Below are 17,734 nucleotides of genomic sequence, written 5' to 3' on the forward strand. Positions count from 1 at the left end.
GAGAGGCAGAGTAACCATGTCAGGCTCCTGGTTAAATTTAATTGACAAGACCCAACAGATTTGTTTGTAACTAGACCTGAGGTGCCATGTTAACCATTCTACAGTGTGGCTCTAATTGGACTCAAGGAAAATTCCAGTTCTCTGAGATGTGCTACTTTTGAGGGGTTGGCTTACAGAAGTTTGAATCAATGCCCCTCAGTACAATAATGTTTGTTTGTTACTACACAGCATTTTCTTAAAATATACCAAAATTGGGGGCAGAAGGGAAACACTTACTTTGGACCTCAGATGCGTGATTTCCAGTTCTTCATTCCCCTATAATTTCTGTCATGGGTTGCCCTTTTCACTAGAAGCACCCAGGGACACATTCTAAAAATTGACGTAACCAAAAAACGCAGGCTTCTTAGTTAATAACAAAACAGTGCTCAATTCCAGAGATGGAAAGGGAAGACGACACAAAATTTCTCTGCAGAAAATATACCCTCAAATCTTGTCAAGCAATGTGCAAACCAGCCAAAGTATTTGATTTGAAACTTGTGAAGGTAACATCATTGCTAAAGCATCTGAAAGAATTAGACTGAGAAGAAGGAAAAGACCTCGCAGCTGCAGGCAAATACCCTGGGATGGGCAGACCCTGACAAGGTGGAGAACCACTGCTAAGGACACCTCCAACGTCTGTAGCGACTCTCCCAGGGAAAGTAACAGCCCTGACTCTCCTCCAGGGGAAATTCTCCAAGAACACTGGTTACTTTCAACACGATCTCACTGATGTGAAGTGGAGGAGGCATTGGGTGTCCATAGTGGTGCAGGTGGGAATCAATCCTTAGTCTCCAACAGGGGACAAGCCTTTGAATGGCCCAGAAATTAAATCCGTCCTGGAGTGAGCCAATTGTATTATACTGAACACCACTGACACCTCTTATAAACTATGGATTCATCTACTAAGTAGTTTTAATAGTGACTCAACTTCATGAGAAGACATTTTTTATTTATGTTCAATTTTCTTCTCTAACTGTACTCTCTAATTATAATTTTCATTTCACAGCTATTTAGGTAGATTCTGTGGACAGCCTAAATTAGAAAACAGCTCTTTAGTAGATTTTTTTTAAATAAAAGGAAATCATTTGTTTTAGTCCACTTACCATTCCATGATTCAGCCACCCTGGGATAAAATTATCAAGCAACTTCGGGTAAATCATCTCTCTGTCATAGGCATAAATGATCCAGAACACCGCTACAACGAACTGGAAGGGAAAAAGAGATCCTTTATTTCAAAGGCACCAACTGTCCACAGCATACAATTTGTTGGTTATCTATTGTTCAAAGAACCCAACAAAACTATAATTTATAATGAAAGACAAATCAGTAAGCCAGCTAATAACTGCAAAGATTGTTCTAACTTCATCCCATTAGTGGTAACTGTTGGGGTCCCTCCTCTTTCCTCGATCTCCCAACTGTGTTCTCTCAGGCGAAGGGCTCTGTTTGTGAGGGAGAGAGAGATGGCCTCTCTGTCATCTGGAACAGCTCCCTTCCAGGGCTAAGTGTGTTGGTTTGATTCCTCTCAAAGGGGTTTAAAAGTTCATTGGTGGTTTTTTGGATCCCATTCCCCACTGTACAGCGTTAGAACATATTCAAGAAGCTGTAGTGTATTTTCCTTGAACCCATCATGTGGTTTAAATTAATCTTCACGTTCTCAAGTTTCTATTTCACCACTCACAACATTGAAATCACTGCTATAAAATGTCCCAAAGTCACAATTCCAGCAAATGTATTAATTTATACAGCCTAAGTGGGGGCTTTAGCGACACTGAGAAGCAGAGTGTACGAAGAGTTAAGGAAGATTCCTAATTTATGAATAACTCATAAATTCATCTGGATTCCAGAGGTTTATTTTGACCCATCAGCAACATCATCAAAAAAAGAGAGGAGAGTACTCAATTTATTATCTTATCTTTCCTCAAACTAATGGGGAGAGAAGAAGCTCAGATAAAATAAAGAAATGAATGGCCCAAGCCTTTAACCTTCACCATAGAATTTTTTTTAAAAAAATGAATGCTTTTGTAAATAGTCTATAAATGTAGCATAGAAAAGGGAATGAACAATCCCACAGGGAGGTCTCATAGTCTCTTCAGAGTTATGTGTCAAAATAATAAATACTACGGAATGATAAAATGTGGCATGAATGTTAAACAGAAACAATTTTATCTCATTTCTTGTAAGTCATCCATGCCCTGACATTTTGTTAATAATATATATTTTATTGCCACTTTTTATAAAACTCCTAGTGTTTATAGCTCAAGGCTAGTAATCAGAAGGATTCCAAAGTTCTTTTAGAAGTACGTCAGTTATCACACGGATAGTCTTAGCCTGAAAAAAAATTCACCCTTAAAACCCAGGATGTTATGAACATTCACTGATTCATAAAACACATTGAATGATAATTACAATAGGCAACTGTAGATAACACACGTAGTTTTAATACCAGATTAGGGTCCCCAGTTATTTATCCTGCTTTTGGGGCAACTATTTTCACTCAGTGGATAAATGCACAAGAGGAAAAAAGAAAAAAAACATCTATTATTAGCTTAAGGTTAACTATCGTCAGGATCTTTCCAAGTACAACAAATAATTTTTGAATTATGCACAATTTGGGTTTGTTCATTCCACTACTAACTTCATGTGTATTGAGTATCAGTGTTCCCTGCCCTCAGACCTGGGTGGGCTCCGTGCTTTACAGTCTTGTTACGCAAAGTGTGGTCCCATGGGTCAGCAGCACCCGTGCCACCTGAGAGCTTGTTAGATGTGCAGAATGCTAGGGCCCAGCCTGATAGGTTCTGACCCTGTATTTTAATAAGATCCTGAGGTCATTCCTATGCACATAAACGTTTGAGATGTCCTGCTTTGGAAGGCTCTGCTCCAGCCACCTGGAACCTCCTCCCTCGCCATGGAGTGAGGCAATCCCAGGTCCAAGTGGCTGGTCTACCCAAAGCCTGCACCCCCTCTCCTTCTAAACCACATCCTGGGAAACCAAGACCCTGGAATTTCCTGCCTAAGTAGACACAAGTATGCCTCAGGGCCTGTGTGGGTCTCCTTCTCGGGTCTGACCCTGGAAGACTGACTGTGCAATAAATGTTTGTATCCCTTGACCAGAGAGATGGTTAAGGGGTATTTATTCCTGTAGGATGAGAACCAAAGTTTTACAGGTGGCCTGGGTGTCCACACACAGGCATGAAACCGTTTCAATCCTGGATGGAGCCATCAGTAGAATCCCTTTACCTTTGCCACATAGTGTAATTTAATCATGACAACGACATCTCGTCACAGTCACAAGTCCCCTCCCATACTCAAGGGGAGGGGATTATACAGGCCTGTGTAGTAGGGGGCAGAATCTTTGGGCCGTCTTAGATTCCTGCTTACCATATGCTTCTACTCTTCTTTTCCAACATTGTTTTGGCTATTTTAAGTCCCTGGCATTGTCATTTAAATTTTAGAATCTCAGCTTGTGAATTTCGACAAAAACATCCCCCTAGAATTCTGATTATGACTGTACTGAATCAATATATTCAATATGAGGAGAAAAGACATCTTAACAATATTGAGTCTTCTAACCTATGAACATAATTTATGTCTCCATTTATTAAGATCTTTAATTTCTCAATGTTCATAATCTTCAGTGACAGCTCTTGCACATATTTTAAGTCTACCACTAAGCATTTTATGTTTTTTCTGCTATTGTAGATAGCATTAAATTTTTTTTTACATTCTTTGTTTGCTAGCATATGAAAACACAAATGATTTTTTTGTATATTGACATGGTATCCTGTATCTTTGCTAAATTCACTTAGTCATTTGAGTGGTTATGTTATAAATTATTTTTGGTTTTTATATGTACACGATCTACAAATGAAGACAGTTTTTCTTCTTTCTCTACAATCTGTATGCCTTTTAGTTCTTTTTCTTTTCTCATTGCACAATGTTGACCAGAAGTGATGAAGAGTGAGCATCTTTGTCTTCTTCCCTACTTAGGGAAAGTGTTCAGTTTCTCAAAATTTCAATTTAATATTAATTGCAGGTCTTTCTTAGGTGTCTTTTATCAAGTTGAGGAAAATCTCCCCTATTCTTTTTTTTTTTTTTTTTTTTTTTTTTTTTGCGGTATGTGGGCCTCTCACTGTTGTGGCCTCTCCCATTGCGGAGCACAGGCTCCGGACGCGCAGGCTCAACGGCCATGGCTCATGAGCCCAGCCGCTCCGCGGCATGTGGGATCTTTCCAGACCGGGGCACGAACCCATGTCCCCTGTATCGGCAGGCGGACTCTCAACCACTATGCCACCAGGGAAGCCCTCTCCTATTCTTAATTTATGTACATAATGAATGAGTGCTGAATTTTTTCAGATAGCTTTGCTGCATATCTTCAGGTGACCATATATTTTTTTCTCCTTTATTCTGTTAATATGATGAATGATTGCAATTGATTTTTAATGTTAAACCAACCTTTAATTCCTGGTCATTATGATGATCTTTTTAAATTTAATTATTTTATTTTATTTTTTAATATTTTATTCTATAATATTTTATATATTATTGGATTCGACTTGCTGATGTTTTAAGGAATTTTTTCCATCTTTATTCATAAAGTATATCAACGTCTAGTTAGTTTTTTTTCTCATAACGTCATTTTCTAATATTGGTAACAGGATAATGCTGGCCTCAAAAAATAAAGTGGGAAGTGTTCTCTCCTCTATTTTGTGAAGGACTTTTTGCAAGGTTGGTATTATTTCTTCCTTACCTACTTGATATACTTCTCCAGTGGCATCATCTGGACTTACAAGTTTTCTTGTGAGAAGATTTAATTGTGAATTCAATTTCTTTAATAGATATAGAGGTTTCAGGTTTTCTATTTTTTCTTGAGTTAGTTTTAGTCATTTTTGCCTTTTATAGATTTTCTCCATTTCATCTAAATTTTTGAATTTATAAAGTTCTTCTTAATATTCTGCTATGGAAATCAGCAAATGCTACAAATCAGGTAGTTTATCCTTAGATAGCTGGTTGTTAAAGTTTGCCAGCACATCACTCTGGAGAGCAACTTTCTGTTCACTAGGAATGATCACTCATGGTGTCCCTACCACATATAAAGCATTGTGGGGTCGATACTTAATAGTGCAATTTGGCCAATCCTTTGACCCCCCTACCATAGATTGACGGAATTTATGGGTTATTAAAAGCAAAGTGACTTTCAAGAAAGTGTTAGTCACCTTTCTCAGTGTAACACTAGAAGATCAAGAGGTACAGCTAACTGAGTAATCAGCCTTCTAAACAATTCTTGAGATAAAAACACTGCACAGATGGTAGCTTCTTGGCTTCCTGCACTGACATCCTCTTGATGGTATGGTCATCAGCAAACCCAAAATAAATTTGAACTCTACTACCAGGGCATGGATATGAACAAAAATAGGTTCTCTTGGACAGGTTAAGTGATACTGAAACGTCCTACTGTTGTGAAGAAGCTTCCTCTCTGGCCAGGACTGGTAGCCAGCTGTTCCTCAGCACACACCTGCTGCTTCTGTGCTGCCAGGACCAGAATACTGTACTTGAACTGAGAATGGGAGAAGCACAGTCACTTCCGAGTTCTTCAAGCTTCCCAGACAAAACACCTGTGTTACAGTGGTTATTGAGGCCTCATTTGAACCCCCTGGAAGGATTAGAAATAAACACAAAAGAAAACTGGGTTCATACTTTGTCTCTTTTTGTAAGGAGTCTCTCATATGGAGTCCAGTAGAAGCTGAAGCTAATCAGCTTTAGTTTACTTCTAAGAAAAAGCTTTACTGATCAGTGGGAAATTCCTTGGAGTTTAGTAACACCAATTAGAATGCAAAGGATGTCATAGAGACATTTACCCTGAAGGAGGCTAAAAAGTCACTTATCTGTAGATTGGTCTATGAAGGCCATTTATGGTGATCTCAAACATCCACTGTTGAAGGAGGGAAGGAGGAACTAAATGAATGCATCTTTAAGTTTTCAGCTTCAACATGACATGAGTTTATGGAATTGCTTTCCCTTTTAAAACAAATCTATTAGTACTCAGACTTTACCAATTACTGATTGGAAAACATTTCAATTCTCTTTGGGGCTCTACTTCTTTGCTTCTAGATTTCCTTTTCATGATATGCTTTCCCATCGATTCTTTCCAAGATCATACCGTTGCTGAGAAGTAACATTTAGACATGTTTCCAGTTGTGATTTCTCTTTCCAAATGCACAAAGCATGAGAGTAAGTTGTGTGCTCTGGATGCTAGCTGGCTTTGTCTGATGGCCTCCACGCAGACAGTGAATGCCTCATTTTGACATGGCCCTTGTCTTCTTCTCACTTTGCACATCTAGGAGGTTCTGAGTCCGCAGGTGCTCTCCTTCTGGCTGACTTCCCTCAGTCATACCGTTAATTCAGAAATGCACAGGGAAGCATAGGGCACTCTGAAATGTTATAGTATCTTTTGTTCCAGAGTACAATTTTTTTCTAGTACTCATTCCTAGAAGTGTGACAAAGAATTCCTCTACTGTAATGATGAGGTTGTGAGTTACATTATATTTTTTTAGGCTGTACGTTCTGCTCAAATTACTTTAAAACCAGAATCTCCATTTAGAGAGTTTCTAAAGCACGTGTTGATGTTATACCTTTCTCATGGCTTTCATCTTTTTGGTAGAATTTATAATTTCTCCATATTTATCCACACTTAGGTCCTTAATTATCTTTCTGACTGAGTAATTATGTGAGAATAAAAACCCAACTCCTACAGGAGCCCGCATGATTTGATGCCTGCCTGTATTTCCAGCCTTCACTTGTACCGTATTCTTTCCTGCTCCCTAAGCTCCAATTGGCAATTTGATTGTTCCTAAAACTCCTCATGTGCTTTCCTGCCTCAGAACCACAGCATTTTCCACTCTATGCCAGGAATGTCCTTCCCTCATTTTCATGTGGCTGGATCCTCTGTTCCTTCAGGTCTACTTCAGACAGCATGGAAGCCTCACCACTGTTCTATTATTTTCTATCAGAAACCCTGATAGAAAATAGGCCTTTTGTTGTTGTTCAATTGTTCACTGTCTGGCTCTTTTATGAGAAAGTGAAGTCTCAGGAAGTAGGGACTTCTCTGTCTTGTTTACTGCTGTTTCCCCACTAACTGGCATATAACACGTTTATGGTAAAAATTTGCTGAATAAATGAATAAAGGTGCATTGCTGTTCCTTGTATGTGTCAGACCCCACATCTCCCAGAGAAGCAAGTACCTTTTTACTTCTTCAATTTTCTTCCCATTGATCTAAGATTTCTCTTTTATGTTATCCACAGTTTTTGTCCTTCTGTCTGTGAGGAGATAAGCCTTTCTTTCCAAGATTTTCCTTTTAGCTCATCCCTTCTCAGATCTTTTATCCGTTAGCTTTTCTTTTACCTGTTTAAGTCTTCTATCATCTTAAAATAATCCTTCCCTGAACTTCTAGATCAAGATGGAAGACTAAAGGCTCTCTTTCTTGAAATCAACCAAGAATAAGGGGAATAAGAAAGAGAAAGAAACCAGTGGAAGCAAGGAACATCCCTAATCCAATAATCACTCTTCTCAACTGGCTGCCAAGTGTTACGGAAATTGAACACGGCCAGGGGGAGACTCTGATGTAAGAAACAAGATCTGAGGGCTCTCTGGTCTAGTGAGCAGAACAGAGAGATCGCTACAGGTGACACACTGTAAGGGACACTCTGTGACCCCTTCTGGGAACCAGAGCTCTGAGATGTATGGGAGCCCTGGGGAAACGTTCAGGGGTCAGAGGTGACGATGTTCAATGTGGCAGTGGGCAAGCATGGCATCTCTGCAAGAAGCAGGATGTGGGCATGTGAGGTAAACAAGACAGGATCCGTGGTAACCAGCCCGAATGGACCGTTCCTGCTCACCTGATGAAGACCAAGGTTTCTGTCACCATACGACAGGGCTGTGATCAATATAAGTCAAAGAGAGAGAAATGAGTCAGACCCAGAAAGAAACCATTCTCCAGGGGAGGGCGGTGGTGGGAAACAGACAGAAATTCAAGCTGCCCTCATTCAGTTCCTTAGCCTGTCTCTAGTTCTAGCCTTTCACAAATAGCTGGCTCAGAAAGAACAAACCAATTTAAGGATGAGTAATCATTAAAAAAGAAATAGCATGGAATGCATTCATTACATCACCGCAAAAAAAGAGATACCACAAAAAAGAGAGCGAGATAAAGCTGAATATGACCAAAAGGGCGGGGGGTAACTGAACAATACAAAACAGAAAATGTGTTAATTAACTTATGATCAAATAATTCTCCATTAAAGAAAAGCAGTCAGAGATGAAAAATTGAGACTTAAAGAAGAGAAGCTAGAGCGAGAGAAGGGGATAAAAGTGAATGGGTAGAATTTTGACAAGAAATAAAGTATAAAAAATAAAACCACATAAAACTGAAAGTCGCATTATAAGCGGTAAAAGGAAAAAGTGCCTTTGGTATAGACGGGGGTTTGGCTCTCCACGGTCCTGTGGACTAGGGACACTGAGAAACCTTCCTGCTGTGAAACACTAGGTGCTAAATAAATTACGACAAATATGCTTTCAAATGTATTGCTGAGCGAACAAGAAAGGAAGGGAAATCACTAGGAACCAAAAGACCCATACAGACAAAAACGAACAAGGAAAAAAACCAGAACAGTAGCAAACACAGAAACTGGGACTGCCCTGGAGGCAAATGCTAACACCAGAATCTGAGTGTTCTGTGAACTGTGGCCACTGAGATGGATGACAATGGCCTTGGGCCCATGCAAATCTATGGACTGGGTCCTGAACCTGAGGGGCCTGGCCCACCTTCAAAGAAAGGGTAGGCTAGAGAAAGCACCCTTCATCTGGTTAAATCAATTGCTTTCTATTCCTAACTGCTAAGATTGTTTCAATCAAAAAGGTTTCATTCGGGCCTCCCTGGTGGCGCAAGTGGTTGAGAGTCCGCCTGCCGATGCAGGGGATACGGGTTCGTGCCCCGGTCTGGGAGGATCCCATATGCCGCGGAGCGGCTGGGCCCGTGAGCCATGGCCGCTGAGCCTGCGCGTCCGGAGCCTGCGCGTCCGGAGCCTGTGCTCCGCAACGGGGGAGGCCACAACAGTGAGAGGCCCGCATACCGCAAAAAAAAAAAAAAAAAAAAAAAAAAAAAAAAAAAAAAAAGGTTTCATTTCATTGAATTTTGTTCTGCACTGAGATCATCCTTTTTCCTCCTTCATCTTTGTATTCACGAAAGCTATGTGTGGTAATTAAGCAAGTTTTGCAAAGTAAGAAAATAAATTTTATACTTATATCAATTAACTGCAGTGGATATTGTAGTACTTATCCCAGACTCCCTCTTCAGGGTCCATGCATCCATCCTGCAGATGTTGGGGATATCAGTTGCTGGCCAATGTCAGCTCCATCCCTCATTAGAATTGCCCTCAGCTGCAAGGAACTGCTTTGTTCAAGGCCATGTCCCTACTCCAGGGACAGTCTAAATCCAATGACTTATGGATGCAAGGATGCAAAGACCCAACCCCTTTGCCTCAATTTAAGGCAACTCTGAAGGGTCATCCCTACTCTAAGAGCTCCCAGGATGCCTGTTACAACTGCAGTGTGGGTCATCTTCTCCCTCTACCCAATGCTGTATTCCTCACTTCCTAAAAGGTATATCTCCCAAGAGCCCCCTCCTGCACGCACTCTCCATCTCAGAGCTGTTCACAGGGACCCCAATCCAAGACCATGCCATTCATGTAAAAGTGTAAATATGAAAACATTTGTTGTAAATCAATCACCGTAAAGAATTGTACAAAAATTAGTTGCAATCTCACCCTGCAGTAGTGAGTCATTGCCAAGGACAGATATATCCTTCAAGATATTTTTCCACACATGTAAAATGTATTCCATACAGTATTTTACAAAATTAGGTCACACTATACCTAGTCTTCTGCAATTTTTTAATTTAAAAATATTTTTTAAAGATACCCCATTTTTTTAGGGCTTCCCTGGTGGTGCAGTGGTTGAGAATCTGACTGCCGATGCAGGGGACACGGGTTCGTGCCCCAGTCTGGGAAGATCCCACATGCCACAGAGCGGCTGGGCCCGTGAGCCATGTATACTGGGCCTGCGCGTCCGGAGCCTGTGCTCCGCAATGGGAGAGGCCACAACAGTGAGAGGTCCGTGTACCGCAAAAAAAAAAAAAAAAAAAAAAAAAAAGATACCTCATTTTTCTGAAGCACTTCATAGTACCCCACTGTATGTTATACACCATCATTTACTTAAGCAGTCACTAATGGATACGTGCGTTCGTTCCAATTATTACAATTTCCAATAACGTTGAAATGGACATGTTATGTTAATGGTTTTTGCACCTATATGAGAACCTCAGGGGAATAAATGACTAGACGTGAAGCTCTTGGATCCAAGGTCACCACTGCCTGTCGAGTTGACTTTCGCAAAGGCTCCTCTGTCATTCCCAGTGCCAGCTGCCTTTACCCCAGCTGCAGGCCACCATGTCCCTGTCCCTGTCCTGGACTATTGTGGTCACCTCTTGTCTAGACCCACTGGCTTCAGTGTCCTCTTAACTCTATTTCTACTTTATCTTGGCCTCAGAGTTATAAAATGTTTGTTATAAAAACATTTAAGAACTTCCCAGTTTAAAGCTTCCAATGGCTCGCCCTTGCTTGCAGAATAAAATCCAAACTCCCTTTGTGATATGGCCCCAAATTCTCTTTGCAGTCCCTTGCCAGCTCCTTTCAGGAACCCAATCACCACACTATGTGTCATTTTCCAAACTCACCTCACACCTCCAAGTACCCATTCCTTTGTGCTTTTTATAACCATAGCTTAAAACTCATTTCAATTATTTTTCAAAATCCAAGCTCAATCAGTGTTACTCTCATTGTGCAGTTGTTTCCTGCCCTCCCCCACCCCAGTCTCTTATCCAGAGTAATTATTTCCTTCCCTGACGCACCCCAGGTTTCTGCTTGTGACAGCAGCCCATTTAGCTGTGACCCTTACAAGCCTTTTAACCTGTTGGCTCCTCTAAGATGCTGGAGGGCTCCTTCCTCCCCAGGTCCCCCTCATGTGCTGCTCCCTTTGCCTGGAATGCCTTCTACTAGCCCTCCTTGCTTATCCTTGCCATATTGATGGTTCAGAAAAGGCATAACCTCCAAGAAGCCTCCCCTGAGTTGACCCAGACTCGGGCCCCCTTTCCCTGCATGTGTTCTCAAAGCATATTATGCTTTTCCTTTCTAACACTGAGTATAATTAGGATTAGATAATTTTTGGTGTAATTAATAGTTTCTCTTTCCGGTGGAATGGAAGCTCCATGAAGGCAAGGATCAGACTATTCCCTCTCTGTTGTATCATCACACCTCTCTTGGTGCTTTATAATTTTCTCAACTCTTCATTTTGAAATAATCTAAGACTTACAAGAAGTTGAAAAATAATACAGAGAGTTCCTGTGTACCCTTCACCCCGCCCTCCCCAATGATAACATCTCACATAACTGGCATTGGTTTAATACTATTAACTAAACTACAGATCTTCTTCCAGTTTTTACATGCATTCTTTTTTAGAGGGTGTTATTGTACTATAAAAATTGACCATGTGTATACGTTTATGTAACCGCTGCCACAATCAGTATTCAGAAGAGCCCCATCCCCATAAAGACACTCGCTAATGTTACTCCTTTAGAATCACACCCTCCCCCCAGTGTTAACCCCTGGCAATCATGGGTCTGCTCTCCATCCCTACATTTGTCATTTTGTCATATTATATGAATGTAATCTTTCCTAGTACTTTATGAAGGATGGTTTACATCTATTTAGTTTCAACTATATAGGGGCCAGAGGCTTCACGAGTAAGATTTTATTTAAGAATCACAACTACCTTGAGATGGCTACTATTATTTCTCTACTTTTATAGATGAAGAAACTTAGCTTTAGAAAATTTAACTTTCCCAGAGTCAAAAAGTTAATAAGCTGGCCAGAATGCGAGGCCAGACAGTGGAAACCCAGAGCCATTGCTATGAACCTCCTTAAACACTTTTTGCACATAGTTCATACTTTTGAAGGAATTATAATTGAATGAATGAATAATTAATTGCTATAAATGAAAAACTCAGGTTTTTCCTTCCTGAGTAGGAGAAAAACCCAGTTCTCCCCTACTATGTCTTTCTTTCCTGTGTGTCTCTTTACCTTCACCAAGAACACTCCACTTCTGACACGTCAGGTCACCAGCTGCGTGGAGGCTATTTCCCCCCACCCCAACCAATTCTCTGACACCAGCTGGGTGTCCTACAGTTTAACTCAATTCAGATACTACTGCCCGGAGATAGCAGCAGATCCCACAGGTTATGGGCTCAGTCCCGTGAGCCTGGCCCCCCTCCACCTTTCAAAGGCCAGCCACAAGCCTGGGTTGTCACCTGTGCTTCTGGCTTGACTGGCTGTAGATCGAGGGTCCAACAATCCCCATCTTGGGTTCGATTAACTTGCTAGAGCGGCTCACACAACTCAGGGAAACACTTACTTACATTTACTGCTTTACTATAAAGGATATGATAAAGGATAAATATAAACATCCAGATGGAAGAGATGTGTAGGGCAGGTATGTGGGAAGTGGTGTGGAGCTTCAGAGCCCTGTCTGGGTTCACCACTCTCCCTCCACGTCTTCCCAGAAGCCCCCGACCGCCATATTATTGGCAGTTTTGGAAGCTTCATCATGTACACGTAATTGATCATTTACTCCATTTTCAGCCCTTCTCCCTGCTCAAGAGAACAGAGGGTGGGACTGAAAATTCCAAGTTTCTATCATGCCTTGGTCTTTCTGGTGACCAGCTCCTATCTAGGAGCACACCCAGAGTCACCTCCTTAGAACAAAAGACATTCCTGGTGCTCTTTTGACTTAGGAATTTACAAAGGTTTCAGGAGTCTTGTGTCAGTTACGGGGTCAACGACTAAATATTAGAACAAGAAATGCTAGGAGTGTTCTTATCACTTAGGAAACTACAGGGCTTTTAGGAGCTCTGTGCCAGGAACTGTGGGCAGAGACCCATACATATATTTCTATTATCTCACAAATGCCAAAGACTATTTCATTTCTCAGTTCTCTAGAAAGGCCTGCATAGAGCAGGAACTCAATGAACGTTTGGTGAGTAAATACTTTTGATTAATCATTCTAGAAAAAGGAAAAGGAAAATGGTCAGAGATGGAGAAAAATCACCAAAAAGCATGGATTTAACATGACATACATGTAAAACCACAGGACAGTAGCATGAAACATAGAACAAGGCAGAAGCATCATTCTTGCCTTCATTAGTAAAAAGTGTATTCATAGAATTTCAAGCACCTCAACAAGGATGATTTGACCAGGTACATCTTCCCTCTGGCAAATTCACAACCACAGGATAGAGAAGCAGTACTGATTTAGAATATTTGCTGGTCCTAACTGATACTAGGGGCTTGTCTTGCACCGTGGAGCCATGCTCCCTTCCTTATTCAAAGTTTAGTTAACAGGCTCCTCTCTTATTTTCATGTCATCTTTGAGATGCAAGCCTTTCCCCACAATACCAGCTTGTGGGGCTGGGGCCCTATGACCTAGAGTCTCCAGACTATTTGTCCAGGGTCATGCCCTGGGTCATCCCTGTGCCTACAGTCTGAAACCGCACCAATCACGTGGTTCCCCTGATTCTGGCTCTTTCCAGCGTTTCATGGCATCTCTGCCTGGCCTGTTTCACCACTGACTGAAACATGAAACTAATGGCCTTTATTAAAGATTGCTTTTCTTTCCCACCAACGGAACCCAAATTGCCTGGGGTTGGCCTCTAATGGTGGCAGTCTTCTTTTGTGAAGAGTGATGTTTGAAGGCTTATTACACTGTGCTGAGAGCATCCCAGGGACGGTGGACCTGATTAGTAAGGTGGTGTGCATTGTGAGAGGGTAGGGCATGGAAAAGAGGGGGCCCTGAGGGAGGAAACTCTGTTTATTCCGCTTTTTGGTCCTCCGTCAAACTACAGAAACAGGGACAAAACACAAATGGCCTTATAATTGTGAAACCAAATCAGAAGTTAAAAATCTTCCCATAAAGAGTGTGAGACACAGATTGATCACTAATGGTCTGTCTCCAGACTCATGCTCTTTTGACAATATCTGGTTACCTTATGCCTCACACAGGTGAGATGACTCCATAAGGTGTGTCATTTTAGCATTCTAATAACTGACTCTCCTTTATGGGTTCAAAGTTTTAAATTGACCCATTTTATTTATTTTTTTATTTTATTGGGGTATAGTTGTTTTACAACGTTGTGTTAGTTTCTACTGTACAGTGAAGTGAATCAGCCATCTGTATACATATATCCCCTCTTTTTTGGATTTCCTTCCCATTTAGGTCACCACAGAGCATTGAGTAGAGTTCCCTGAACTATACAGTAGGTTCTCCTTAGTTATTTATTGTATACATATTAGTGTATAAATTGATCCATTTTAAACTGAATTCCACACCCAAATAAACTGATCAAGGCTTCTCTCACTCTCTGTCAAGTGACATAAATAGAATAATTAAACACATCCAGAAACCTCACACAAGACTATCTTATTATGTTAGAAAACCACTGCCAGTCAATTAGCATTGATAGAAGTTTCTTTTTTGAAAAATAATTTGGATCTTTTGTCATCATAAAATCACTGAATAATCCAACTCTTGCGGTCTCTTTCTCTTTTTAATAAAAGGGGACTATAGTTATTTAATATGATTACATTAAAATGAATATTCACAGGGTAGCTCTAAGTACATAAGAGAGACATCCAGCTAACCACAACTTGAATTTAAAGTTCCACCACAGAATAAAGAAAAATCTAATGTAATCTAATCTAATAAAAGTTAATTAAGTAAGTAATTAGAGCATCCTTTTGTAGAAGCATCCTATGTTAGGTGGCTATGTGTCAATGATTGCCTATATTCAGTGCCTTGGGTGTAGTATCAGAATGGCTTGACAGGAATACTACTGTAACAGTGGAAGACGAAGTCTGAACAAATGGATTAGAGCCACCCAAGGAGGATATGTTAACAGGAGAAAACTGGTCATCACAGTGGTTAGGCTTATTGGTATTAAAGAACACGAACGTGTCTCCAGTTTTGTATAGAGCAGGGGGTCCCCTGGCCACCCAAGGTAGCATTATAATCTACCTAGCAAGTCAATCCTTGGGATGCAAAAGAATGGATCAGACCACAGTAATCTGACTAGCCGCCACTATTGTCATCCAATTACCACCCCCCAACCCTGTGCCTTGCTTTTGAGTTCCCCCAGGATTTTTCTGGCTATCCTTTACCTTCTTCAAAGTTGTTCTGCCTCTAGGAAGAGCTTACAGAGACTCCAGTTGGCCTGACCAGTTTTTTTGTAATTATAAATTAATTACCTTTCTGAGCTATACTTCAGTCTATAATCACTTAGCATGAGTTCATTTACTGAGAGAAGAGTTCCTGTAAAAAAGACTCACAAAACTGAGTGTGTGGGTCTTTGGTCCCAGGCTTTAATGGCATTTGAGTACTGTCCCAGCTGGGACACCCACAAATGGCCACCTCACTGCCTTTGAATTGCTATGGAGATAAGAGAGGAAGGAGGCTAAGGTTTTCTGTGTTTTGTTAATTTTTAGATTATACGCATAAACAAACTAGGAAAACGTGTAGCCAGTTCTAGCCATAGTTTGCAATGGGAAAAGACCTTTTGGAGAGGTTGGTGTGTTTGTTTTTTAGTATCATATCAACAACATTGATATGAGTGTTCCTTCTTTTTCCCTCTATGAACAATTTACCCTTTAAATTTAGACCATCTCTAAATAAGACATTTGCAAATGAGAACACATGTTCGGTTTTCCTATTACAAAAGTAACAAGCGCTTATTGTAGAAACTTGTGTGGATTTTTGTTTTTGCCTTTATATCATTCTATGATGATTTATGCTGTATAAATAAAGTGGAAGGAGTCAAAAAGCAAATCGTCATCTTTGGAACCAAAATGGCTCAAAGAGGCATGCATGCAGCCTGAGCGTCAGCAATCCGTCTGCCCGACAGCACTTCAGGAGTTCTTTCCTTGGCATTTGGTCTACCTGAACTCTCTGTCATCTGTTTAGGCCCCCTCTTGAACTGCTGACCAATTATGGATTTTTTTGGGGGGGTTCAAGAACCCTTATCGTCAATTAAGAGCCAGGAGGTTACGCTAAACTAATTACTTTGAGGATCAGCATCTCAGGAAGGTGCCAAGATTGGGAAGAAACATCTGTTTTTAAGCTGTGCTAACATAGCAAGGAGACCCAAAGAAAATCTACTTTCTACGGATGATCCCCACCACCCCCAGAGCTTGCTTTCTTTCTCCTCCCTTACTCCACTTTTCCTTGAGACTCTTCAAGCACAGAGCAACAAATATTTCTGACTGGGTCCAATACGACAGGTATTACCCTCTAGATAGGACTGAGCAAAGCAAGAAGCGGCTCTGATGGCCAGCATGGCAGCAGCTTCCCCTCCTCGGTGCCCCAGTCCTCTTGTTGGCATCACAGTCTGTAGGCATGAGTGAGCTTCCTGTTGCCTACTGCTTCTTGTTTTTATAAGATCCCCTAAAGAGTGAGTGAAACCGTGTGAGAGCATTTAACATAGTACCTGGTGTATAGCATTCAACTAATGTTAAATGAATTTGCCAGAAGGTCTATCGAAGGTTTCTCCCCATTTTCCTGGCTTGCCTCATTTTTCAAGATAAAGTACATAAGAAAGTTCCTCTGTGTATCCCGCAGTGTAATATAGAAGACACATCAAATAGGCAAGATTATTTGCAGGCGGCATTTGCTGAATGATGCTGAGGCCCAGGAGGATGGGCCATTTGATTAACTGATGTACCTCAGACCACCTCAAATCCTTGTTGAAAATAGGAGGGGGGGGATAAATTAAAAGAAAAGCAAATTTGACAGAAAACTCTCTCTTGATAAAGCAGAACAAAATGGCTCTTAAGAATTCTTTGTAAGGTATTTCACTGGGTAGGCACAGTTGATTTGTTAGGATACCCATGCAGAATGTACTGGATCATCTCTTGCCAAAAATATTCTTTTGCAACTGTGTAGCTCTGAACTCTGCCTTCTTAGAAACCCAGAGATGATTTACAGATGATACTAGATACATTTAGTCTCCATTTTTTAAAAACGTAGCTAATTCTACTGATAATACCTTATTTTCACATATTAAAAACCAGTACATTGGGTAAAATCCACGGTGGCTTAAATCTGTATCCAATTGTTGAAACAAGAAGACAAGGCAGGAAGATGTTCTCTCCTTGCCAAAATTCGTACTTTGTAAACTGGCCTGTAAAACTGTATGAAACCACTGGCTCTATGGTGCCAATGAAATAATATATCACAGAGCAACAATAATAAGCACAAATGAACAGGCTTTGGCTAAACAGCCTCAAGGAAAAAGATAAACAGTGACTTCTGGGCCAGATTCTGCATAAGCCCCTTTCTCATTTTTGATGCATTGTCTTAAATGAGAAATTGTGGTCCGCTCGGAGTTCACGTACATAGCTGAAAGTGTCTATCCGCTGAATGATGAAAAGCAAAGCTGGGTTTGGTTTGTCAAAAAGTTTAGAGTACTTGCAAAGAGCAAGCACTCTATCATCAGAATGATTGGGTTCAAGTCCAGGTCGTACCATTTCCTAGCCGTGGACCTCA

The 17,734-nt window shown here is 40.8% G+C and overlaps 1 protein-coding gene across 1 annotated transcript in view; it reads right to left on the reverse strand.

Annotated features, from left to right (window-relative positions):
- Positions 1-17,734, reverse strand: part of AIG1 (androgen induced 1) — a 238,728-nt gene that overhangs the window by 145,632 nt on the left and 75,362 nt on the right. Inside the window, exon 5 of the mRNA XM_060114523.1 lies at positions 1,143-1,244. Within this exon, the coding sequence (XP_059970506.1) occupies positions 1,143-1,244 (102 nt within the window). The remainder of the gene's footprint in view (positions 1-1,142; positions 1,245-17,734) is intronic.

This window comes from Mesoplodon densirostris, chromosome 12 (assembly GCF_025265405.1).
Source record: "Mesoplodon densirostris isolate mMesDen1 chromosome 12, mMesDen1 primary haplotype, whole genome shotgun sequence".
NCBI lineage: Eukaryota > Metazoa > Chordata > Mammalia > Artiodactyla > Ziphiidae > Mesoplodon > Mesoplodon densirostris.